The sequence below is a fragment of the Bos taurus genome, chromosome 15 (assembly GCF_002263795.3).
Source record: "Bos taurus isolate L1 Dominette 01449 registration number 42190680 breed Hereford chromosome 15, ARS-UCD2.0, whole genome shotgun sequence".
Classification (NCBI taxonomy): Eukaryota; Metazoa; Chordata; class Mammalia; order Artiodactyla; family Bovidae; genus Bos; species Bos taurus.
The window spans coordinates 42,927,687-42,954,392 of NC_037342.1; the positions used below are offsets into that span (position 1 = coordinate 42,927,687).

General features: G+C 40.3%; 1 protein-coding gene across 3 annotated transcripts in view; it reads right to left on the minus strand.

Annotated features, from left to right (window-relative positions):
• SWAP70 (switching B cell complex subunit SWAP70) overlaps window positions 1-26,706 on the minus strand; it is a 144,278-nt gene that overhangs the window by 9,488 nt on the left and 108,084 nt on the right. For 2 of the 3 annotated variants that reach the window (XM_024975336.2, NM_001080297.2), the window contains 6 exon segments: window positions 25,745-25,918; window positions 13,991-14,218; window positions 12,308-12,454; window positions 11,091-11,199; window positions 8,385-8,566; window positions 1,027-1,134 (listed from right to left, as the gene is read on the minus strand). In XM_024975336.2, coding sequence (XP_024831104.1) covers window positions 1,027-1,134; window positions 8,385-8,566; window positions 11,091-11,199; window positions 12,308-12,454; window positions 13,991-14,218; window positions 25,745-25,918 — 948 coding nt within the window. 3 annotated transcript variants of the gene reach the window in all.

Genomic DNA, 26,706 nt, shown 5'->3' on the forward strand with positions numbered 1-26,706 from the left:
TAGCACATGTCTCTGCAGTTTGTATTTTCACTTGCATTAGCTTACTTCATCCTCACAGGGGTCATGAGAGATCATGTGACATCCCCCTAATTTGAAGAAGAGAAACTAATACTCATAAGCAAGAGCAGAGGACACGAACCCAGATCTGGCTGTGGTGCAGCACCCCCTCAGATCTCGGGTGCCTTCCTTTCACAACACACACACATCCACTTCAAGTCTAAGCAACAGAAAGTTGCTGAAGGAAATGTCACAGCACGTATTTAGCAGGGCCATGGGCCCAGCCGTCTCCCACACACTGTAACCCAATGTGAGGAGACCTGTGTTCCAGTTAACCAGCTCACTGCCTGAAGCAACTGGACCGTGGGGATGAGAACCCCTAAGATGAGTCAGAGCTGCCAAGAGTCACAGACCAGCATTCACATATTCTCATGACTTCAGAACCCCCACTCCTGCTCACGATAGAGGGGAAATATCATGGAACCTGTAGACCAGCATTCACATATTCTCATGACTTCAGAACCCCCACTCTTGCTCACGACAGAGGGGAAATATCATGGAACCTGTGCTTACTTTTTTCCAAGCCAAAACTCTGAAGGATGAAAGGGATGCTAGCAATAATTATACCAGGATGGTGGGGACTGTCCCAGGCAAACCAGGACGTGGAGTCCCCCTCCCCACAGCACTTATCAACCCATTCCATAAATTTGTATTGGAGGTCTTGAGAGCAAGATTTACCTTTACATCCTTGGCATGATACCTGGCACACACAGAGTGCTCAATAAACTAATAATGAATTAATAACAAACACAAAACCTCCCCAACAGCCAGCCCACCGTGAGTCAGCAGCAGAGACAGCTGGCAAGATGATCTCACTCTAGCCTCCCAGGTCTTCCCCCTTCACCAAGCCAGGCGGGCTCCTGCCCCTCCATCCACACAGGTTGGCCTCTGTCCTTCTGCTGACCAGGACGGGATCGGGGTGGGCTTTTCAAGTTAAAGCAGCAGCACCCCAGGGAGTGCGGTACTTACAAGCTTCTCCCGCTCCAGCTCCGTGCTGAACCTGGCCTGGAGCTCCACTTGAGTCTGAAGGCGCTTCTTTTCTTCTTCTGCTGCCCGAGATGCTGCTTCTTCCAGTTTCTACCCGAAAACCATTCATAGAAAAGCAGGGACCGTTACAGTGGAAGTGCATTTGGAGAGAAAGGGTCACATTTAAACATTATAGGGGAAGCCAGTCATTCTCAATGTTCAATAAAGACAGAATAAACCCTGTAGATCCACTGCAATTCCAGTCCAACAATTTTCCCAGTCAACATACAAAACAAATTGGATAAACGAATGACTCCTAGTAAGCTGTAACATTTTGCAAAGAAAATTTTAGTGTCGTCATTAAATTCATTTGCAAATGCATCTGTGAAGTTCCAATCTATTTCTTGCGCTCACTGCAGTTCTGTCATCTTAACACTGTTCCTTAAAAACTTTGCTGTTGTTATGTTAGCCGCTCAGTCATGTCCGGCTCTTTGCAGCCCCATGAACTGTAGGCTCCTCTGTTCATGGAACTCTCCAAGCAAGCATACTGGAGTGGGTAGACATTCCCTTCTCCAGAGGATCTTCCCAATCCAGGATGGAACCTGGGTCTCCTGCATTGCAGGCAGACTCTTTACTGTCTGAATCACCAGGGAAGCCCAACTTCCCAAAGGGTGGTTCTCTAGTGAAAGAAGGGAAAAACCGAAAGCAATCATTTAAAGTCTCTGGGAATTATCCTGAGAGCATACAGCAAACAGAGAACATTTATCCAAGAAAATCAACTGAATCTCAGCAAGAACTGTGAAAGTCTATGGCATCTGAACCGCATCACGGCCTCCTCTCCACCCTACCCTTGCGTTGGCAGTAGAAGGAGGCTCTACCCGTGGCCATGGAACCAAGCCCACAAGGCTCCCTCTCAGTTTCCAGTCTAAGGATATGGTATCCCACAGGAGGATGCAGACAAAAAAAAAGTTGTCTGCTATTCCAATAAACAAAGGATGAAGTCTGCTATCAAGCCATCAGCCACTGCAGCCATCCCAACAATGACCCATGAGGGAAATTCAGGGTGGAGAGAAACAGGACGCTGGCCCTCGAGAGTTAAAATGCATACCTACAAAATCATTTTAATGAGCTAAAATCTGTATCTTCCTATATATAGAAAAGCACTAAAATCATTAACTTGAAATATCTGTTTTCTTGTGATAAGCACTAACCACACGGTTTTGTTTGTTTTCCAACAAAAACTCCTATAAATCCTGGCTCTCCGCCTATCTCTTTGAAATAGCTCCTCATAGCTGAGAAGCTTTCTCCCAGGCAAGAGTCCTCAGTAAAAGGCACCAGATAAAACATAACTCTCAACTTGTAGGTTGTGTGTTTTTTTCAGTCAACAAGATCAACAAACTAAATCACAGGCCAGCTAAAAGTCTCACAGGGGAAACAGGGGAAGACAGCAAAGAGCTCCCATGTATTAGGAACAAGTTTCAAAGTCAGGCCTCAAAGATCAAACGTGGGCCAGAATTTAAATATCAGACTATGGGGCAAGTTAGGCCCCAGGGCATTGTTGAAAACAACAGATAAACCTGTGAGATGAACACCTGAGAATGTGACGCCAACTGAGGCAGCCAACTTAACAGAGAGATCAGAGGTGGAGACGGAACCCTGCTGCCACATATAAAAGTAAACTCAAAACGGATTAAAGACCTAAATGTGAGACCAGATACTACCAAACTCCTGCAGGAAAACACAGGCAGAACACTCTTTGACATAAATTACAGCAATATTTTTTCAATCTGTCTTCTAAAGGAAAAGCAATACAAGCAAAAACAAATGGGACCTAATTAGACTTTAAAGCTTATGCACAGCAAAGGAAACCATCAAGAAAATGAAAAGACAACCTACTGAATGGGAGAAAATATTTGCAAATAATATGACCAATAAGGGGACTAATATCCAACATATATAAACAGCTCATACAACTTAACATTAAAAAAAACCAAACAGGCCTTCCCTGGTGGCCCAGTGGTTAGGAATTCACCTGCCAATGCAGAGGATATAGGTTCGATCCCTGGCCCGGGAAGATCCCACATGCCGCAGGGCAACCAAGCCCGCATGTCACGACCACCGAGCCCTTGTGCTAGAGCCCATGTTCCGCAACAAGAGAGGCCGCCACGATGAGAAGCCCACACGTCACAACTAGAGAAAAGCTCTTACACGGCAACAAAGACCCAGTGCAGCCGGAAATAATAAGTAAATAAATAAAAGATTTAGGGGAAAAAAAAAGCCAAACCCTGCACACTGTTGGTGGGAATGTAAATTGGTGCAGCCACTGTTGAAAACATTATGGAGTGTTCTCAAAAAGACTAAAAACTAAACTACCACATGACCCAGCAGTTCCGCCCCTGGGTGACAAGGTAGGAAGTTTCAAGACAAAAACACTAATTTGAAGATATATGCATCCCAATGTTCATAGCATCATTATTTATTATTGTCAAGATATGGAAGCAATCTAAGTGTCTTATCAACAGATGAATGAATAAAGAAGCTGCAGTGTTACAAATATACAACGGACTACTACTAAGCCATAAAAAATAGCAAAACGTTGCCATCTGCAGCAACGTGTACGGACTTGGAGGGTGTTATGCTAAGTGCAGTCGGTCAGACAGAGAAAGAAACACTGTATGATATCACTTATGGGTGGAATCAGAAACATACAACGAACTAGTGAATATAACAAAAAAGCAGCAGACTCACAGATACAGAGAATAAACCAGTGGTTACCAGTGAGGAGAGAAGGGGAGGGGCCGGGTACAGGAGGGAGGAGTGGGAGACACAGACCGCTGGGTAAGACAGGCTCCAGGATGCGTCATACAGCGTGGGGAAGAGAGCCAGTATTCTGTAACAACGATAAATGCAGCATAACCTTTACAAATTATTATTTTTTAAATAATACAGAAAAAAAAAAAAAAAAGCTCTGTTGACACCCTGGTTACTCCAGGATACTGTACCCATACCCAAGGTTGTGCCTTGACAGAGGACGGACAGTCAGAGGCTGCATATCATGAGGAAGATGGACTTCACTCTAATAATCCGGCCAAGTCACCATGCAAATAAATGAGCAAACAACAGGAAGTCCTTGGGAGAAGGGCAGAAGCCACATCGAGAGTGCTTACAAATATCATCTAAAACACCCAGTTTTCAACAAAAATTATGAGATATGTCAAGAAAGAGTGTAACTGATACACTGGAAAAAAGCAAGTAACAGCAACTACCTTTGAAGGAGCCCAGGCTCTGGATTTAGCAAAGACTTCAAAGAAGTTATTATATGTTCAAAGAACTAAGGAAACCTTATTTAGGGAAATTATAGATGATATGATGATATCCCCTCAAACAGACGTCAATAAAGAGACAGAAATTATAAAAAGAAGCAAACAGAAATTCTGCAGTTGAAAACCACAATAACTGAACTAAAAAATTCACTAGAGGGTCTCACCAATACAAGAAGAATCTATCAAAGACAGATTGATAGAAATCATCCAGTCTGAAGAACAGAACAGAAAATAGCCACAGAGAAATGTGAAACACTCATTAAATGTGAAACACCACTGAACACACCAACATTCACAAAATAGGAATATCTGAAGGAGAGGAAAAAAGAGGAGTAGAAAAATATTGGAAGAAATAATGACTGAAAACTGTCCCAATTTGATGGAAAACATTAATACACCCATCCAAGACAGTAAGATAAACACTAAGAGTGTAACACATACATCATATCATGCACACATATTTATCATAGTAAAACTGTGGAAAACCAAAGACAGAAAATGCCAAAAGTGACAAGAGAAAAATGACTCATCTTACACAAGGGAACACCGGTAAGACTGACAACCAACTTCAGAAACTAGTTCTGACCAGAATACCGTAAATAAATAGAGCGAAATGTGATATTTCTGGGCTGGAGTAGTTAACTGGCAAATTCTAGAACACTTGTTTGTCTGACACAGTGAACAGCAGTATTTGACATGGTGGCTGTTCCATCCGCCTGTATGTCATAATTATAGATGTATATACACTCTGATCCAGCAATCCCACCTCTAAGAATTCATTCTACAGATACATCAGACATGTATAAGTAAGTGTTAGTCACTCAGTCGTGTCTGACTTTTTGCAACCCCATGGACTATAGCTCGCCAGGCTCCTCCGTCCACGGAATTCTCCAGGCAATACTGGAGTGGGTAGCTAGTCCTTTCTCCAGATCTTTCTGACCCAAAGATTGAAGCCAGGTCTCCTGCATAGCAAGCGGGTTTTTTACTGTCTGAGCCACCAGGGAAGCCCTTTAGACATGTATGGACATTTATAAAATGACATAGTACAAAATAATTCCCTGCAGCACTGCTTATTAAAACAAAAGACTAAAACCACCCACAAGTTCATCAACAGGAGGAACTAGTTAAATAAGTAATAATATAGTCAAATAATAGAATATTTTATAGCTATCAGAAAGAATGAGAAAGCTCTTTATACTACACTGATACAGAAAAAAAAAATATATATATATATATAAACTAGACGCAGAATCATAAATATGTACTTTTTGTGTTTAAAAATGGTTAAGTAAGAATGTATATTCATATTCTCTAGAATATACATTATATGAATCTAGAAAGATACATAAGAAATGAAAATAATAGTTGTCTTAGGCAAGGCATAGGAACCAAGCAGAGGGAAGAGACAGTAGAAGGAAATTTTTTCACTGAATCCCTTTTTATCTTTTAAAATTTTTGAACCATATGATTTTATTACTTATACAAATGATTATATATGTGCCGGGGTTGGGGGGGATAAGTAGGTGGAACACAAAGGATTTTTAAGGCAATGTAAGTGAAAAAAATACTCTGAATGGTATTTATAATGTAGATACATGTTGTTATACATTTGTCTGAACCCACAGAACATACACCACCAAGAGTGGACCCTAAGATAAACTATGGACTTTAGGTGACTAGGGGTGTCAGTGTAGACTCATCAACTGAAATAAATGTGCCACTCTGGTTGGGGACGTTGATTCTGGGTGAGGACATGTATATATTGACACTGCAGGTATGTACGAAACCTGTGCACCTTCCTCTTAGTTTTACTGTGAACCTAAAACACCTCTAAAAAAAATTAAGTCTTTTAATAAAATTACTTGAGTAACACTTTAAAGAAATCTGGGAGGAAAAAAAGAAATCTGTTAATTTGTTAAAGAAAAATACCAGGGAATTTCCTGGCAGTCCAGTGGTTAGGACCCCACACTCTCACTGCCAAGGGCCCAGGTTCAATCCTTGGTCAAGGAACTAAAATCCCACAAGCTGCACAGTGCAGCCAAAAAGAAAACACACAAAAAAACAGCCTACCATAGTTTCTTATTCCTCCTTCTGAATTAAATGAGGCCTTGTATCAAGTCTCACAAAATGTAATCTCATTCCAGGTGATTCAAATATTCATCTAAGTAGTATTTTTATAAAAATGCTTCAGTGAAAAACTGGAGAATTTTTTTTTGACAAGAAAAGAAATTTAATAATTATTAAAGGATCCATAATAACTGCTTTCCAATATTTACCCATCAAACCTCAAATCAGCTGCTTTAATGATTCGGTATAACTAGGATGTGGCAAGGTGGTCGAGGTCAGCTGAGGTCTGACCAACTCTGGGTGTGCATTCACATAGCACAGAACAGGGAGCTACATGCTCCTGGAGGTTGAGTTAAAAGTCGACGAGTTTAAAAGGGTCCCAGATGGATGAATCTCAAATGCAGGATGCTAAATGAAAGAACCCACATACTGAAAACGTACATACTCTATGATTCTGTTTATATGATAATTTGGAAAGAATACAGGAACAGAAAACAGATCAGTGGTTTCCAGGGGCCAGGGGTAAGGGGAGAGTCTGAATACAAGAGGCAGCATGAAGGAATTCTCTGGGGCACTGGCATTGTTCTAAATTCTGTCTGTGATGGTTTCAAGAATCTAGGCACCTGTAAAAACTCATAAACCTATACCATGATATTGCGATTTATAGTAAGAAATACATAATACTTGGTCTTCGTTCCAGTTTCTGGCACAGATCTCCCCAAAGTCTTGGAATTTCCTAAGTGTTGAGAGTGATAATAAAGTGACTTTAAGAAAACAATGGATAGGGGCCGGTTGCCAATGAAACCTACCATGTGATTAGAGGGTTGGAACTTTCAGTCTGACCTCTGAGGAAAGGAGAGGGGCTGGGGGTTGAGTCAATCACCAATGTCCAATGATGTAATCAATCATGCCTGTGTAATGAATCTTCCATAACAACCCAAAAGCACAGGGTTCAAAAAGATTCCAGGTTAGTAAACATAGGAAGACTTGGGGAGAGTGATACGCCTGGAGAGGGCATGGAAGCTCCGTGCCCTTTCCCCACATGCTGCCCTATGCATGTGTCTATTCCTGAGTTACAGTCTTTTGTAAGAAACCAGTGACTAGTATGGAAAACATTTCTCCAAGTTTACGTAAGCTGTTCTAGCAAATTAATCAAACCTAAGTTGGCGGGGGCGGGGGCACTTCCCTGGTAGCTCAGCTGGTAAAGAATCCACCTGCAAAGAAGGAGACCTGGGTTTGATCCCTGGGTTGGGAAGATCCCCTGGAAGCAGGCATGGAAACCCACTCAGGTATTCTTACCTGGAGAATCTCCACAGACAGTGGAGACTGGCAGGCTACAGAGCACGGGGTCACAAAGAGTCAGACGTGACTGAGTGACTAAGCACAGCACAGCACAAGAGAAGGGGCTGTGGGAACCTCTGACTTACGGCCAGTTGCTCAGAAGCACAGGTAATAACCTGGACTCAGCACTGGCATCTGAAGAGGGAGTTGGGGGCGGAAGAGGGGCTGGTGGTGGTGTCCAGACTGTATCTTTGACTCCAAACAATAAGTAAAATCCACAATTCTAATACTAAGCGTCTTCCAAGATCCTCATGAGTGAAGATGGGAGCTAAAGGGAAAACCTAAAAAGGCAATGGATCCTATCCATTCACCAAAAGTGACCCTGACATCCTCAGGAGAAACTTCTCATCTTTCACTGAACGAATTCAACTGTGCTCACTGTTCTTACAAATGTTCTTTCCTGGTCAACGAAATATCCCTGTTGTCCTGAGACCCTCCTACTCTTCAAGGGCTGGGAAAACAGTGTCTCACTCAATGGTCTAGATACACTTCCTGGAAGCGCAGTTCACCAAATCATCTCCCTACAGTCACTGTTAACCTAGTCCCGGTAGAACTGAAGCTCATAAGCAAGATCACAGAGGTTCCTACAGAGAAACGGGAGCCCGCCCCCAGCCCAGCACCCACTCTCACCTTCCTCACGGCCTCCAGCTCCTGCTGTTTGTTTTCGTTTGCTATCTGCAGCTCCTTCATCTGTCGCTCCAGCTCCTCCTGCTCGGCCAGCAGCTTCTTCCGCAGCTCTTTCCGACGCTGGCGGGCTTCTTTGTGTGGTGGGGGGCTGCCCAGCTTCAGGAGATGGATGGTAGAATGGATGGCTGTGAAAGGCATGAGAGAAAAGATGGGAAATACCTTTTATTCTCCGTGAGCCTAACCTGAATGGCATAGTGGGAAGAAAATCAGAAACCCAGGGTAATGCTGATCCTGCCACTGAGCAGTGTTGTGACCGTGAGCCAGTCACAGAACCACTTACACATGGGTTTCTCACCTCTAACCAGAGAGAGATGATCTCTTGAGTCCCTTCCAGCTCCAAAGTCCCATAAAAGCCTATCTGTGCTTAAATAGACTTGATTTGGGAACATAACATGCACTTGAGGAACTCCCAACACTTGCAACTTCCTTACTTAACTTCCCAAAAGGCCAAATAAGAATAAGACATCACAAGGGCTGAGATTCAAAATTCCTGGTATCTGATTTGCTACCTGCTGTAAGTAGTCCTTCCTAAAGGAAATCAGTCCTGAATATTCATTGGAAGGACTGACACTGAAACGGAAGCTCCAATACACTTTGACCACCTGATGCGAAGAACTGACTCACTGGAAAAGACTCTGATGCTGGAAAAGATTGAAGGCAGGAGGAGAAGGGGATGACAGAAGATGAGATGGTTGGATGGCATCACCAACTTAATGGACATGAGTTTGAGCAAGCTCTGGGAGTTGGTGATGGACATGGAGGCCTGGCGTGCTGCAGTCCATGGAGCTGCAAAGAGTCAGATACGACTGAGCGACTGAACTGTAGGTAGTCTGCCCCTCATCTATGCCTTATGAAACCATCTCCCTATATACTCCCTTCCCAAGGTGGTAACAGCCAATACCATATATTGAATATTTGCTATATATAAATATATGTGTATATATATATACATACACTCTTTACACACATTATCTAAGTTTTGTATGAAATCTGACTTCTTTCCTGATTGTTTCCATTATCTAAATAGGTAGTACAGGGTGGGGGTGGTGGAAGGGAGGCTCCAGAAGGAGGGGATAAATGTGTACTTATAGCTGATTCACATCGTTGTACAGAAGAAACCAATGCAACATTATAAAGCAATTATCCTCCAATTAAAAATAAAATCAAAAATAAATAAACAGCCAGTACTTTCACACTGTTCAAATTCAAAAGCCTGAAAGGACAGAGATGAAATCTCCGTCCTACTCCTATTCCCAAGCACTGAGCTCTTCACTCCACTACCAACTAACACCAACTGTTTCTGTGCATCTTTCTTGAGATACTTTAAAAGCAAATACAAATAAACATATATATACACCTTCCACCTTCCACGGACATGGTGGCGGCGTAACACTGTCCTCAGAGCTTGAGTCTGTCCTCTTACTTCCCCTGGAGAGCTTTCGTATCAGCACACACTGCGCAGTACTGATCAGTCCTCCAGTGCGCGGCTGCCATCATCTACTCAACCACGCCCCGATCAGTGGACATGTGTTTATAAATCTATCACAAACAATCCTGCAACGACGTGTCATTTTAAAAATGTGCAACTGTATCTTCACTATCTCATTATTAACCCTCACAACAACTCTGAGCGGTAGGTACTATCATTAGCCCCATTCCAGAGAAGAAAGCTGCTCCAGAATTCCTAGTGACCCAGGAGAGAGGATCCAGACCCATGTACACTTGCCTCAAACTCTCAAGCTACATCAAAATGACCACAATTCTCAATTAACAATTTTACCTAGATTCAAGAATATAACACTGAGAATCCCCTTTCATGATTAAAGAGAAAATCTCACTTTAACCTTTACTAATGCTGGAGTGATATTTTAGTTTAAAAGTTATTAAATCATGAGTTTTCATTCTCGAGATATCTGAAACTAGTGATTTCCTGTGAAAGTAACAAATCTTGAAAATTACTTGAAGTATTCAAAACCTATTGCACAACCCCTCTTTTGTTTTACATATTTCTAAATACTCAAAATGGCCACTTTAAAATTCTTCATGGTCCTTAAAGGGGGAAATTTCATATTCTCGAAATAGTAAGAGTAAATAAATAAAACCGAGAAGGTCCAGTTTGTACTTTTCCCACAAGTTCACCAGGCAAATGAACCTGATGAAAATTTTGGGAACTCCTCTCAGCTTGTTTTTCTTTTAGCTACTGGGCTTCACACAGAAATAACTATAGGCAATGGGGAACAACGCCGAGCATCTCTGTTGTTGTTCAGTCACTCAGTCGTGTCCAAGTCTTTGAGATCCCATGGACTGCAGTATGCCAGGTATCCCTGTCCTTCACCATCACCCAGAGTTTGCTCAAACTCATGTCCATTGAGTCAGTGATGCAATCCAACCATCTCATCCTCTGTTGCCCCCTTCTCCTCCTGCCCTCAATCTTTCCCAGCATCAAGGTCTTTTCCAATGAGTTGGCTGTTTGCATCAGTCATGAAAGTACTGGAGCTTCAGCTTCAGCACCAGTCCTTCCAATGAATACTCAAGGTTAATTTCCTTTAGGATTGACTGGTTTGATCTCCTTGCCGTCCAAGGGACTGTTAATGAAAAACAGAAAGTGCTCTTAAGTTATACCATGACAAGTAATAAAAATTATCTTACCCTGAATCCACTCTTGTTTCTTCTTCTTATCTGAAGCACTGATTTCAAAGGTCTTATCGAAACATTTTATGAGAAAAAGGCATTTCTTTCCATCTTTGTCAGGCAAGGACTAGGACAGAAAGCAAAATTAGTCTTTCAAATTTTACTTTCAAGTATTTAAATTCAAACTTAATTACTTATACAAGAAGTACCTATAAATGAATATTACTGGTTTATTTATGCTGCCCTCTAGGCAACAATACTTATGGTAAAAACCACCCCAGATTCATATACGACATCTAGACTGGGAGAACCAACACCACTTGATGGGCCACGCGATGGCCTTTCCTGAGCACAGCAACCCTTGTACATTGCACCTTATACCTGAACACGTCTCTCTCAGGAATCCTGGAAAATATGCCCATGGAACTGTTCCATCAGGTATAGACACCCAGGGTGACTCCCACACCCTGCAGATGTGTCCCTCCCTTCCTTGCACCAGGGGTGTTGTTGCCAGCAAGCTGTGGTTCTTGTCCTATATCCTTATAAGCAGACTGGCACCGTCCATCATAATCCTGTGAGTCTCCATGTTTAGCTGACTCTAAGAAGACCCCTTACTGGGCACGGCACACCCTTACTATTAATACATACCATTTCATCCATCAAGACACATTATCATTTATGAATGAGATCTTAGGTATTTTAAATGTTCTTCAACAAATACAGATGTGGTAATAATTCACATATAAATTAAAAATTCAAAACATTATGTTCTTGAGGACTTCACCTATTTACAGAATTAGCAGTGATAAAGTGTTCTGAAAGTCATACCAGTTATTCAAAGACATGTTCTTTTGGTTTATTTATTACACTCAAAAAGGGCCCAGGTTCTCAGATACACTCATGATTTCAAACGCTGTCTTACTGATTTTTTTTTGGCTTTCTTATTTATGACTCCATTTTACTCAAGAAATGATTCCTTAAATATACAAATAAATGAGATTTAATCCCTATACTTTATTCTCAAATACAAGACAGAAAATAAATTCACATTAGAAAAAAATGTTGTCAGGTATCTGTAATTTTTTGGTTCAGAAACTATAGTTACTGTATGCCTATATTATTTTAGAAATGTGAATTTTAAGATTATTTTTAAGGCTCTAGAGTCTAGAAGAAGGAAGATAAACTACTTGAACAGCAGGCGGCAGCACTGGAAAGAGGTAACCATTGACTCTTACCTCCACACAGCAGTTCTCATCCAAGAGAATGTCTCCTTTCTTATCTTTCAGATCCTCGCTCACATAATAAGAAATTATGTTGGGTTTTAATACAAACCAGCGTTCAGTCCAGTTTTTCCGTCTATGGCCTTTTTTTATCATGTAACCCTAGGTAAGATTAAATCTGATATAAATGCTGGTGCTTTTCCTTATAAGAGCTGGTATCTCTTCCTTTTAACACACACACACACACCCTAACTGTGATTCTCAGTAAATCTAGACCTCCATTATTGAAAATGCTAAACGGTGTCAGTAAACCTGGCCAAGCATGCCTTCTCAGACAATCACCCTCTGGCACCAGCGCACCTCTCTACCTGCTCTCTCAGGATTCTGGAGGATGAAATCAGGAGCAGAAAATGACCAGTTGTTAGGATCCTAGCTTCTAAGTATAGCTTTTAGGCTCACACTTACTAGGCTTGTATTTTCTTCCCATATGTCAGCCTCAAAGATGTGTGATCCAAAATTTTATTTCAGCAAGACTACACATTACTACAGGCCAAAACACTTCAGGATTGTTCAAGAATAGCTAACATTTCACACAGTAAATCTATAGGTGCTGATAGCATCAAATATATAATAATATTTTGGCTGTATCACGTGATCATTATATTAAGTTCTAATCACATGACTCGCTCAGTTTGCTCGCTCCTGACATTTAAACCAAGGCCATCTCATACGGCTGTTCATCTGCAGTTCTATATTCTGCCACCCTAATGGGCCTGGAAATCCTCTTCAGAGACCATGTTTCCTAACCTCTTACAGCACCAAAAACCTACACAAATTAAGCCTCAATTAAAGTTTATTGATAGGCTACATCTGAAGAAAAGAGCAAAAACAACATCATTACCTAAGAGGGCAAAACAAGGACCAACCAGTAAGAGTTATTATTCAATATAATAATGTAAGACATCTGAAAGATCCACTCAAAATATATAAATTCTATTTGCATTATGTTTATTAAACAGACTATGTATGTCAGCATATGTATACCATAAACATTATCAGATGCTATGCAGGCACTGAGAATACAAACTTTGTAACCTAATATGATAAACACAACTTTATTACATAAAGGCACTTTTCCCCAAAAGGAAGGGCATTTTTCTGATTTCATAAAAATTACACATATCCTATAGAGAGGTTAACACATATAAACATTATAGTAGTAAGTCGAATAATAAGAAAAGAAAAAGAATAAAATAAAATTCATAGAAATCCCACAACCCAGCAGTGATCACTCCTAACATTTTGGCACCATCCCTCCAGACAGCTCTACACACACATATCACTTTGCATGAAAGGGATTACAAGACACCTGCTGTTCCACAACCTGTTTTCTTCACTGAAGAGCGTGCCATGGGATCTTTCAGATGAATGAGTATAGATGAAGGCATAACACGAAAGTACTACGTTCAGAAATGTGATCATATAAACAGTTCTTTCAAAATAGTAACTTCCCAGTGTTTAACTGTAATTATTTATAATGTAAGCCCAACACAAGACTGAGAAAATAAGAAATGTTATTCCTGTTCTAAATTAGTGTGAAAATATAAGTGACTTAGGCTCATCTTTGTGATAAAAATCTTTTATTTCAAACATGTCAAATTCTAAAGGTGAGGAGAAACACTGTTACAGGATGCTTACCTGTTTCAGCACATCTAATATTAGCTCATTGAAAACCTCGTTAATTGCCATGGACACAGTCTGCCGATCCATGCCTTTGCTGAACTGTCCATTTCCAACAAGCTCAATCAGTTCCCACGCAGAAAGGCCATCTTTACTGTCATCAAAGTTGATTTTATAATTTTCAAATTGTTCTTGTTGCCAACTTACTCCCATAGCTTCTGTAAGTTTCTTAAGCAGGTATTCAATCTAGAAAAAGAATTTAATAAGTATTATTGCATAACAAAAAAAAAAAACTTTTAAACTTAAGTATGTATCCATGTTATTACACTAAATAACTAAATTAAAAGGTCAATTTAGGAAATATTCTTTTATAGTTCCAAGTGTATCTTTAAAGAATCTTGACACCCTCAAGGAGAAGGGTATGGATAAAATGCCCCTGAGTCTATGCTAACTTAGAATAAAGTAATCAAAATCTGGAACCCTTAACAGTGTATTTGTATAAAGAACAAAAGCAAACTGCACACAGACATGATCATACACTAACTAACTGATGTGATCCGTTTACTCTGTTGGATTTCAACATATGAGAATACTCATTTTGCTGAACCAATATGCAAGCACTAAATAATCATCTCAAAGTATGTACAAGTTAGTCACCAATTTATAAATTTTCCACATAAGCCAATTATTTGAAATTAATGCTGCCGCTTCTCATTAGAATTCTAACAGTGTTGCAAACAATGGTGAACTCCTAGACTGGGCCAGAAAAGTTTATTGAATTCTGAAACACATAGCTTTGTATACAAAAATAGTAGAAAATACTGCACTCATCCCTCCAAAAAGCTCTACACACACACAACATTGGCATGAAAGGGATCACAAGACTCCTGCTGTCCAATAGCCATTTTTTTCTGATGAATGAGCGCACAATGAATGGATGTGCACATGACATGAAAAGTACTTTAAAAATGTAAATGAAATAGTAACAGTTCAAAAAAAACCCACTGTGAGGCAGTAATACTGAATTACAATTGATGTCTCTTATCTTCTGGAAAGCCTGGGTATCCCACAGTGCTCTCTCAAACTCAACATATCCAAATATGAATGAATCATCTCTACCTTTCAAATGGCTTCTCCTCCAATTATGGATTTCAGTTGTGAACAACACCATTCACCCATGCCAGGACGACAAACCATGCCCCACTCCTTTACATCAAGATCAGTGACAAAATCCTACTGTTTTCATTTCCCCTCTTTAAACTCTGCCTGGCTCCCTATCACCTCAAAGATAAAGGCAAGCTCCTCTGTGTCCCCTGTGGTCACTCACCCCCCGAGTACTGTCTCTAACATTTTCTCCACGATGCCTCACTGCAGATTTTACACCCCACCAACACCACCATCAACACTGATCCCACACAAGTTCTATAAAGGGCTAGAGCTAGCTGCTAGTTAATATTTAAGACTTTATACATCTCTGCTATATGTTTTTCTTTGTTTTGGGTTTTCCTTTTTAACAACCCTTTAAAAATGTAAAAACTATCTTAGCACAGGGGCTACATAAAACCAGGCTGTGCACTGAATTCAGCCAGTAAACTGTAGTCAGCCAACACCTGTGGAAAATTATAAGTAGTTTACCCATGTAACACACTTTTTCATGCTTCTATGCCTTGCCCCATGCTGTCCTGTTGAGATTACCTTTCCCCATTTCTCTACTCAGTCATATCCCACCAAAGACCTGCAAATCAGGATCTGCATTTTAACAAGAACCCCAGGTACTTCCCTATGCATATTAAAGTCTGAGAAGCACTGCTCTGGTTAAAGTGCTCTGACCCAGGTCAGGTGTTCCTCTTCTGAACTCGGTATACTGTACAGAAAGTATCTCTATATTCAAATGCTGCCCCTTGCTGATTTTTTGAACTCCTTATAGGAGGGACAATGTCCCACTCATCTTTGAATCTCCAGAACTCAGCATCGTACACAGATGTAGTAGAGCTCAGTTAATGAAACGGAAATAAACCAAGCTAAACCTCAATTTTCTCATCAAAGAAATGGGTATAATAAAACTTATCATATAGGACTCCCATGGGGATAAAATGGGACAAAAATAGAACATTGTGCACAATGTCTGGCATAACAGGCACTCAATCAATGCTACTTCCTTCTGTACTGCACCATTTCAAATGACATTTAAGAAAGCATTCATGAAATAACACAGAATGAGGAAGAATGCAAAATTAAATTTACCTATGATTTCCACTGCATAAAGATTATGTCAATATTCTGACAATAGAGAAAAATATTACAGTCAATTTTGTTACAGATAGGATTATGAATTAATTTCTTTCTCTTCTTTGCAATTCCAATTTGGTTATAATGTTGTTTGTGAAATAACATACTTTAATAGGAAAAGAATGTGAACAATAGGAAAAACATGTTTGCAAAGAAATACACACTCACAAAACTTCACAAGGTCAAAAAATATGAAGAGCTCTACTGATGTAATTTGATGAGATATTATAAGCTCCTCCAGTATGCAGATTATCTAATACCCTAAATCTAGCATACAGTGGGGTGTTCAACAAATGTTTACTCGCTGGAGAAAAACACACTCAGGTCTTTCCTTTCTCTTGTTGGAGATGTACCTGTTAAGCTTGTGCATCTGCTGTTAAGTTTAACAGATATTATTTTCTTGGTTTTTTAAAAAAATTATTTTTGCCTGTGCTGAGTCTTTGTTGCCACACATGGGCTTTCTCTACTTGCAGCAAGCAGGAGCTACTCTCCAGCTGCAGTGTGAGGGCTTCTCACTGTGGTGGCTTCTCGCTACAGAGCACAGGCTCTAGGGCACATGGCCTTCAGTAGTTGTGCCATGCAGGTTGTGACACGTGGGCTTAGGTCCCCTCAGTATGTGGGACCTTCCCAGGCTAGGGATTGAACCCATATCCCCTGCACTGGCAGGAGAGTTCTTAACCACCTGACCACCAGGTAAGTTCTTGGCCTTTAAAAAGAAGTAACAGGGACAGGAAGTGGAAAAAGAGAAAAAAGGAAATCAAGAAGAAAAAAGGGAAGAGGGACAGAGAGAACAGGATAGAAAAGAGAAGGGGAAAAAAAATGTAAAGCAATAAGGCACAAGAAAGAAAAACTTAATTATATAAACAATTGACCAAAGTAAAGTAACTCAGGGGCGTTCTCATGCACAGAAATTCAATCTCCCTAAGGCAGCAGAAAGAGGGCCCATGCTGCCTGATCACAACTTGGGATAAAAGCTGTATAGGCACTCCTAGAAGTTTCAGTAGTGAGGCTGTGGGTGTGGCCACATGTATGGACAGGATGACAAAAAGTGGGTGTGACAAGACAGTGCATCTGACTGACCATTAGTGCAAGTCAGGAAACAGCAGGGAATGACCCTGTGCCCCTCAGTTCCTCTTGTATATTGGAGCTTCAATTCCTCTAGTTTATTGGAATGTCTTTTACAGTGTTTCCTGTCTGCAGCAAACTGAGCTCTTCTACAGGCAGCTCTCCAGGTTCCTCGTGAACCTTTCTGAACATGCCCTCCCCAGCCCTTCAGAGTTTGTCATCAGGGCCCAGTTTGTGCTCTGCATTCCCAGTGACTGCGCCAGGTAACTAATCTAGATTCATTTCCTGTTGACTTTGAACACAATCACATACTTCTCACAACCAAATAACTTAAGAACCTCTTAGTTCATTATATTGGGCCAAGGAGAGACAAACATTCCCATTCTCAACTATTCGATCATACTAAATAATAAATCACGTGTTGCTGTGTTAGTCTGAGTGGCCTGCACCAATTCTAAGAGCTCATTCAGTTTCAGGAAGCAGCTTACTTCCTCCTTCCAAGGCAAGTTGCACCAAAAATAACAAAGAATAAACTTTCAAGCTGCATGTGATTTTTGAGGCCTCTGGCTCTGAAACTTCTTTGTTAAAAGTTCTTTCCTTGTAATCATTAACGAGGGTCTTTACTGACTTAATTCAGATTTTACTTCACTGAGGATCTCTTAAAACTCTTTCAGGTTTGAGATTTAACTGCATGAAGGCAATTCTTCCAAATAAGCAACAGACACATCCTGTTTTCTTCTCGGCTCAGTGGGAAATGAATACTAACATAAAAACTATACTTCACACACCCACATTTCCAGGAAAACCATTTGACAAAAATTTCGGAACCATCTCAAATGGGGACACGCTAGTTCTGGACTTTAGTGAAGTAAGTCACTTGTTTATTCAATGTTCTTGATACTACTTTCTGGGTGATGGGAATCTGAATCAAAAGCAAATTTATCTATACCACTTATGTTATTCATATAACTACTACTGTTACTTATGTCTAATACAGTATTAATCAAAGGCGGAGAATAAAATCTCACTTAAAAACATTTTGGACTTAAAATGCAAATGATCATTATGATAAATGACTTATTGGAAACATAAAGATTACTTTAAATTTATAAAGCATAAAATCAACTGGTAATATTACAAATCAAATTCATACGTGACAAATTAAGACATTATACTTCAATTTTACTTTAAATGTGTATGTTTTCACACTTAATTAAAATCTGTAAGCCTAAAACTAGTTCCAAATACAGTTTTTTTTTAATACTTAGTACCATAAAAGTATTTTAATAAATACTTAGGAAGGAAGCAAAATCTAACAAAGAATGGAACCTTAAGCAATAACTCCACTGTTTTTCACAAAATGCGCAACCTTGAATTTGCATTGCTTGAGCAAAGGCCAGGAGATGTGCTAAGAGCTAAATAAACACAAGACCATATTTTAAACCTTAGGAGGCTGGTTCAGCATTCAGACAAAGCTATTTCACACAAATCTGTTTTAATGATCCTTTCCTTCCCCACACAAGTACTCCTGGCCACAGAGGAGTAATCTGTAGAACTCACTCTAATTCTACTTCTAATCAGAAGAACGGTGAGGGAGCTAAGGACATCAAAACAACAGAGTAAGTCCAAACTGACAGGAGAAGGTATGCTGCCTGGGGTTCCCTTCTCAAATGAGACTAACTTGTTTAGGAGAGGAGCAAGACACTCTTGTCAGCCTGCAAAGAGGAAAACAAGCAAGCTGTGGAGTCTTGGCTGGGCTCTGGGTGCAGAAAAATAAAACTCATGGCCCACCTCAAGTCTTCTGTGAGTCCCAGTTTTTCAGGCCACCCAAAGCAGAAATCTTTTGAGTGTCTTAGGCAGGGCAGTCAGGAAGCTGGTGCTGACGGCTCCCTCCACAGCCTGTGACTCAGTGATGACTTAAAGCCAATGACAAGTCCTCCCACATCAAGTCAGAGCTGCTTCAAGGAATACGGTAAATCTCCCTACAAAGTAATTTCTAATTCTAAGGTCACTTTCAAGTCCACCATGTATATTTTGGTGATGGAAAGAACCAAAAGATCATGGGTAAGAGACCCACTACATCTCCAGTTCCAAAGAAAATCCAGAATGAAACTACAAAATGTCTTAAACGACAATAATGGAGATTTTATTATCATAATTTTTCCAAGCAGCAGCTAGGTTTAAAAATACCATTGGCATATCTACATCTATCAACATTCTATTCCCTTCCATATGTTTCTGTATTAAGATAATTTTCATGGACAAAAATTCCATAACATGTTTTAATTTCCCCTTTAACATATGTGCACAATTACATTATTATTATTAAACACTGAAAAACTGTTCCCACCACTATAGTGAACTTTGCTTTCTCCTTGCTTATCAATGACAACCTAATTGTTAAATCCAAGGACAACTTCTCATTCATCACCCTCCAATTTTTCTATAGCACCTAATGCTAGGAACTACTTTTCTGCTTCTTAGAACTTTTTTTTCCTTTGGCACCCATGACTCAACACTCTCCCAGTTCTCCTACCTGACAGACTATTAAACTTCCTTTACCAAATCTACTTCCTCCCCCGGCTACAGAAACATACCCATGGTTCTGTCCTCGGCCCTCGCTTCTCCCACTACCGTCTCTTTCTTCCTGACCTAACCGACTCCCACGGCTTCCCTGTCTCTGTCTCCAGCCCTGGCCTCTCACGGCTCTGAACGTACTCTTCCAGTTGAAACAAGGCAGTTCCACAAGGATGATCCCCTCACAATGCCAACTGTACCAAACCGTCACCATACATCACACCCCAAATAGTTCATCACCAATGCTTCACATACATCAACTATTTTAGTCCTCACAAGTGTCCAGTGAAGGAAGCAATGATCCCCATTTTCCAGATGGGGAAACCCAAACAGGGAGACTAAGTAATCTGTTCACAGTCACAGAGCCAAAAGGTGGTCAAGCAGGGATTTAAATCAGGCAGTCTGATCTGAAAGATAAGGCTTTAAACAACTACACTGTATTTCCTCCCAGTTGCCCAGACCTGAAAGTTGTCTCTGTCCCTGCACGTCCATCATGCTCCAGTTAAAAAGGACATGTGTCATTCATTTTTATTGCCCAGCACCTAATCCCTCCCTTTTTTAGTTATTAAAATTACATTAATTTTCAATGACATGTTTACAGCATAATGTTAACTGAAAAAAAAGAGCAGGGAAAATTTTATATATTGTACAATTACACTGTATTTTTTTTTTAAGTCATGAATAGAAAAAATATAAAAAAAGTATCTCCAAATGCTAACCTTGGTTTTCTTTCAGTGGCAGAACTACAGAACTATAGAAAGAAAGTTCTTTATACTTATTTGTAGAAATAAGTAGAATAAGAATCTAACATTTCTGTAATTAACAGATATTTTATAGGGAAAGTGAAAGTGTTAGTCATTTAGTCATGTCCAACTCTCTGTGAGCCCATAGACCATAGCCCACCAGGTTTCTTTATCCATGGAATTCTCCAGGCAAGAATACTGGAGTGGGTTGCCATTCATTTCTCCGGGGGATCTTCCCAACCCAGGGATCAAACCCAGGTCTCCTGCATTGCAGGCAGATTCTTTACTGTCTGAGCTACCAGGGGAAAGATGCTATTTATAGAGAAAGTTCAGTTCAGTCACTCAGTCGTATCCGACTCTTTGTGACCCCATGGAGTACAGCACGCCAGGCTTTCCTGTCCATCACCAACTCCCTGAGCTTGATCAAACTCATGTCCATTGAATTGGTGATACCATCCAACCATTTTATCCTCTGTTGTCCCCTTCTCCAGCCTTCAATCTTTCCCAGCACCAGGGTCTTAATCCAATGAGTCAGTTCTTCACATCAGCTGGCCAAAGTATTGGAGCTTCAGCTTCAGCATCAGTCTTTCCAATGAATATTCAGGACTGATTTCCTTTAGGATTGACTGGTTTTATTTCCCTGTTGTCCAAGGGACTCTCAAGAGTCTTCTCTAACACCACAGTTCAGAAGCATCAGTTCTTTGGCACTCAGCTTTATGGTCCAACTCTCACATCCTTACATGACTATTGGAAAAACCATAGCTTTGACTAGATGGACCTTTGTTGGCAAAGTAATGTCTCTGCTGTTTAATATGCTGTCTAGGTTGGTCATAGCTTTTCTTACAAGGAGCAAGCATCTTTTAATTTCATGGCTGCAGTCACCACCTGCAGTATTTTGGAGCCTAAGAAAATAAAGTCTGTCACTGTTTCCATTGTTTCCTTATCGATTTGCCATGAAGTGATAGGACTGGATGCCATGATCTTAGTTTTCTGAGTGTTGAGCTTTAAGCCAGCTCTTTCACTCTCCTCTTTCACTTTCATCAACAGGCTCTTTAGTTCCTCTTTGCTTTCTGCCATTAGGGAGGTGGTGTCTGCATATCTGAGGTTATTGATATTTCTCCCTGCAATCTTGATTCTAACTTGTGATTCATTCAGCCCATCATTTTGCATGACGTACTGTACATATAAGTTAAATGAGCAGCATGACAACATATAGCCTTAAAGTACTCCTTTCCCAATTTTGAACCAATCTTTTTGTTCCATGTCCAGTTCTAAGCTGCTTCTTGACCTGCATACAGATTTCTTAGGAGGCAAGTAAGGTGGTCTGGTTTTAAAGGGAAAGGATGCTATTAATTTTTTAAAATAACTCTCTCTACCAGCTCCCTGACAGAAGCCAGTAAAACTTGGCTTACATATAGCAGGTCTGCCTCTTTCTGACCATGAAAACCAGTGAAGACACACAAAAGATCAGAGTGACAGCCACCAAACCCTCACATAATTAAGCTCTGGGCATGAATCAGTCATTCATTCATTCTATGAACTAAAAATAGTGCACAAAAGCTCTTATCACTGATCTACTTTTATCTCTACAGGGGCTTAGTAGCAATAGTTATTGTTGGGAGTATCATTTCATTATTAACCTTATTAGTGAGGAAAGTTCAAAGTAAAACCCTAAATGAGTAGTCTTCAAAATGACATGTTTCAGGTACTTCTGTTCTCTAGGGTCACAAATGGAGGTTGTCTAGGGCATACTGAAATTCCATATCTCAACTCTCACTCTTTGGAAAAAACCAGTAGGCTGCGCACTGAAGTGACTGACCCCAGAGTCTAATCTTGACCATGACCAAAAGAATGACCAGGTAAACAGACCAGTCCAGAGTGGGAGAAGCTAGCAAGCACATTGATGAAATCAATGCTAACCCCCTTATGTCTGAGGAATTCCCAATGTGGAAGCTAAACACAAATGGACCCTTTTCAAGCCTTCTCTGCAACTAGTTCATGGCACCTGACCTACATCATAACAATCAGATGCATCATGCCCTGTGATTAGGAAGTAGGCATAGAAAGCTCTCTGTGGTAGCAAGAACAGCTGCAAGAAGATCTGAGTTCCTGGGCAGCAGCATGCAGGGCCAGAGATATTCCACAGTACAACACAGTTTCCCTGTGGTTCCTCACTACACAGCCTCCACATCTGGTTTTCAGCCATAATAGCCATTCTATAAGCTACCGAACATTTTTAAAATTACCTTTCTGGCTTAAATCAGTAAGTCCAGCTGCTTTGAAGACTGGCAATTCGCCAAGTGAGATACCTCACTCATTTCAGACATGCTCTTCCTTTGCTTTCCTGCCTTACATGACCTCGCCCTCTGTCCCTTCCATCCAGGAGTATTCTCCTTTGCTTTTTCCATTAGTCAAAACTCTCCATCTTTTAAGATCCAGCATAAGTGCTATTTCCCCCCTAAATATAACAGCTAGCACTTAATGAGCACTTCCTAAGAGCCAGGCGTTCTTCTCATTTCATCATCACAAAAATAGCAGGAGGTAGATAGTAGCATTAGTCTTAGTTTACAGTGGTGGAAACTGTAGCAAAAATTAAATAAATTGCCCAAGGTCACACAGCTAGTAAGCAGTGATAAAGCTAGAATTCAAATCCAAGACATCTGACTCCAGATCTCTGCTCTTAACCAGGGAACACCAAATTACAGCCCATGAGTCAAATCTACCCTACCAGCCAAATCTGACTCTCAACCTGTTTTTATACACCCTTGCTCTAAGAACAGTTTTCACATTTTTAAGTGGTTGGGGCGGGGGAGGGGTGGGAATCAAAAGTATAATAATACTTCATGGTCCATGAAAATTATATGAAATTCAAATTTCAACATCTATAAATAAAAGTTTTATTGAAGCAACATACTGTCTTGTGGCTGCTTTCATGCTATTAACAGCAGAGCTGAGTAGCTACAACACAGACAATACAGCCAGAAAGCCCACAAAGTCTCAAATATTTTCTGTCTGGCCTTCACTGAAAAAGTTTAAGATGCTGCTTTTAACCACTACATTCTATTGCCTCTCTTAAAAAGACTTCCCTGATCCCTGACTTCTCCCAAACTGGAATAAATCTTTCCCTTCTCTGTAGTTACATGGTATTTGTTCTCTCTTATAACAGGTTGTCTATTTTGCTTTGAATTACACTTGACTTTCTTTTCCTTGAGCAGACTGCAAACTTCTTGAAGGCAGGAAGTCATCTTTTTCACTTCAGATTCCTCTTATTGCCTCATTTATTGTTGCCAGTCAATAAATACTTGCTGATTTGAAAAAATATTGCGGTAGAGACTTTAAAACAGATTTTCCTAACATGAACATGAATCACAGAAATAAATCGCAGACCAAACTCCATGCTGACAGACTGGATAATAATGGGCATGCTTGATCACTAGTGGTGGGTATACAAATTGCTATAGCCTTTCTGAAGGGGCAGTTCTGCTTCATTTATCTAATACCCTAAAAGTATGCATTTTTTAGGACTTAGAATTCCACTGCTAACACTGTGGAAAGAAAGAAGCAGACTAGTGTGCAAAAATGTATGCAATAATATTAGTCACAGGACCTAACATATTTACTGAATACATATCACATGCTAGGCACTGAGCTAACTCCTTTATTTTTTCCCCTAGTCACAATTATTATTTTTTTAATTTTAGATTTTTTAATTGAGGTAACACTGGTTTATAACATTACATAAGTTTCTTATATACAACATTGTATTTCTACGTCTAAATGCACTACAGTGTTCTCGCCACCAAAAATTTAGTTTCCATCCATCACAATACAGTTGACCCTCTTTATTCATTTTACCAGCCCTACCCCCACTACCCCTCTGATAACCACTACTCTGTTCCCTGCATCTACATGTTTTTGTTTGGTTTGGTTAATTATTTTGTTTGTTTATATTTCACATATGCATGAAATCATATGTATCCATCTTTCTCTGACTTGTTTCACTTACTGAACTAAGTTCTTTAAATATGAAGCCTCACAACTCTTAGAATAAACATTTTTAAGAGCTCTATTTTATAGATGCTGCTGCTGCTGCTGCTGCTAAGTCGCTTCAGTCTTGTCCGACTCTGTGCGACCCCATAGATGGCAGCCCACCAGACTCCACCATCCCTGGGATTCTCCAGGCAAGAACACTGGAGTGGGTTGCCATTTCCTTCTCCGTTGCATGAAAGTGAAAATGAAGTCACCCAGTTGTGTTTGACTCTCTGCGACCCCATTGACTGCAGCCTACCAGGTTCCTCTGTCCATGGGATTTTCCAGCCAAGAGTACTGGAGTGGGTTGTCATTGCCTTCTCCGATTTATAGATGAGGAAATTAAAATTCAAGAGGTTAAATAACATTGTCCAATGTTAGAGGATTACAGATGACTTTTTTTAAGGGGAAGACTACAGTTGATTAATCTGATATTATTAGTCTTTTCTAAATTTACAACTGTAATAAGCATATATTATATGTATCATTTTTAGGGCAATAAGACAGCACAGAACCTTACTCTTGCATTCCCTGCTCCTCTCCCCACCTTTGGAAGCTCAGGGAAAAGCATCCACAACAAAACAAGCAAATGTCCTTTTTAATTTCTTTTGTAAAGTATGGTTTAAAAAAAGTCTCCATCCTTGACTTTGACACAGGAGTAGTATTTCCTCACATAAATGAGCCTTGGGAATACCATTCTGGATCCTGTGTGTTTCCCATATAGTATCCTTCAGCTAGTTCTTATGGTTTGCCAACATCTAAGTAGGCAGAAAATTATGTTGTGACTTATACTGAAAAAAGACTCCTTTAACGTGAGAATGGATTTGTCTATAATTAGAACAGCTTAAAGAGGAAGAGCCCCACCCTGCCTGTAAATATCCAGAGTTACTGCATGACCTCAAATTACTAAGTCTGGGACTTTTTTGGATCCACGCTTTTTTGCCTCTGATCCAAAAACACTAGCACAGGACCTCCTTCCATATCTACACTGAACTAACACAGATACTTCCAAGTTAGATCTATTAGATGCTAAGATAGTCACATAAAACGTCCCAGAGCCACACCTTACCTCTTCTGGCACAATAATTAGTGGGTACTTGTCCTCAGATAAAAAGTTGAAAATAACCCATATTTTAAATGCATCTTCTTCCGTAATGAACAGGGGATTCTTTGTGAGATTTTTTTTGACACAGAGGGTCCAACACATCCTATTGAACTCAATCTTGTCAAAGTTGTCTTGGACCTAAAAAGAAAGGAGGAAAAATTCCAGTGAATCAGTACAAAATAAGTAGCATGTACACCAAGTAAAACAGAAAGACAAAGCCTACTACAGGCGTCCATTTTAATCTATCCAGCTAACCAACAGCCATTTCCTAAGGAGCTGCTTAGATACCACACTTTCAAAGGTTCAATTAAGAATGTTCTATTGAGCCTGACGCTGAAGTAACACCTGCTCATATGACTCACGTGCCACATGAAATACTAGCTTGTCAAGTAATTTTTTCATGTATAGATATTATCTTCTAAACAGACTACCAATCTTGGTATAGGAGTTGAGAATGTCAGTTATTCAATATGAGCCACATGCGGATATCATTTTTACCTATATGGTCAAAGAAGATACTTTCTCTTGGGAAAAACTATTTAACTGAAATTCTAAAAAGACAGCTCTGCCACTCGGTCATTCAATCATGCGTTCAACATTCCCTCAGGGTCTACTGGTTCGCTTCCCTGGTAGCTCAGATGGTAAGGAATCTGCCTGCAATGAAGGACCTGGGTTCGATTTCCAGGTCAGGAAGCTCCCCTGGAAAAGGGAATGGTAACCCACTCCAGTACTCTTGCCTGGAGAATTCCACGGACAGAGGAACCTGGTGGGCTACAGTCCATGGGATCGAAAAGAATCGGACATGACTGAGATGTCTCGGCACACATGCACAAATAAGCCAACTACTAAGCTACATAAGGATATAAAGGAACTATTCTAGTGGTCAAGTGGCGAAGACTCCGTGCTCCCAATGCAGGGGGCCTGGG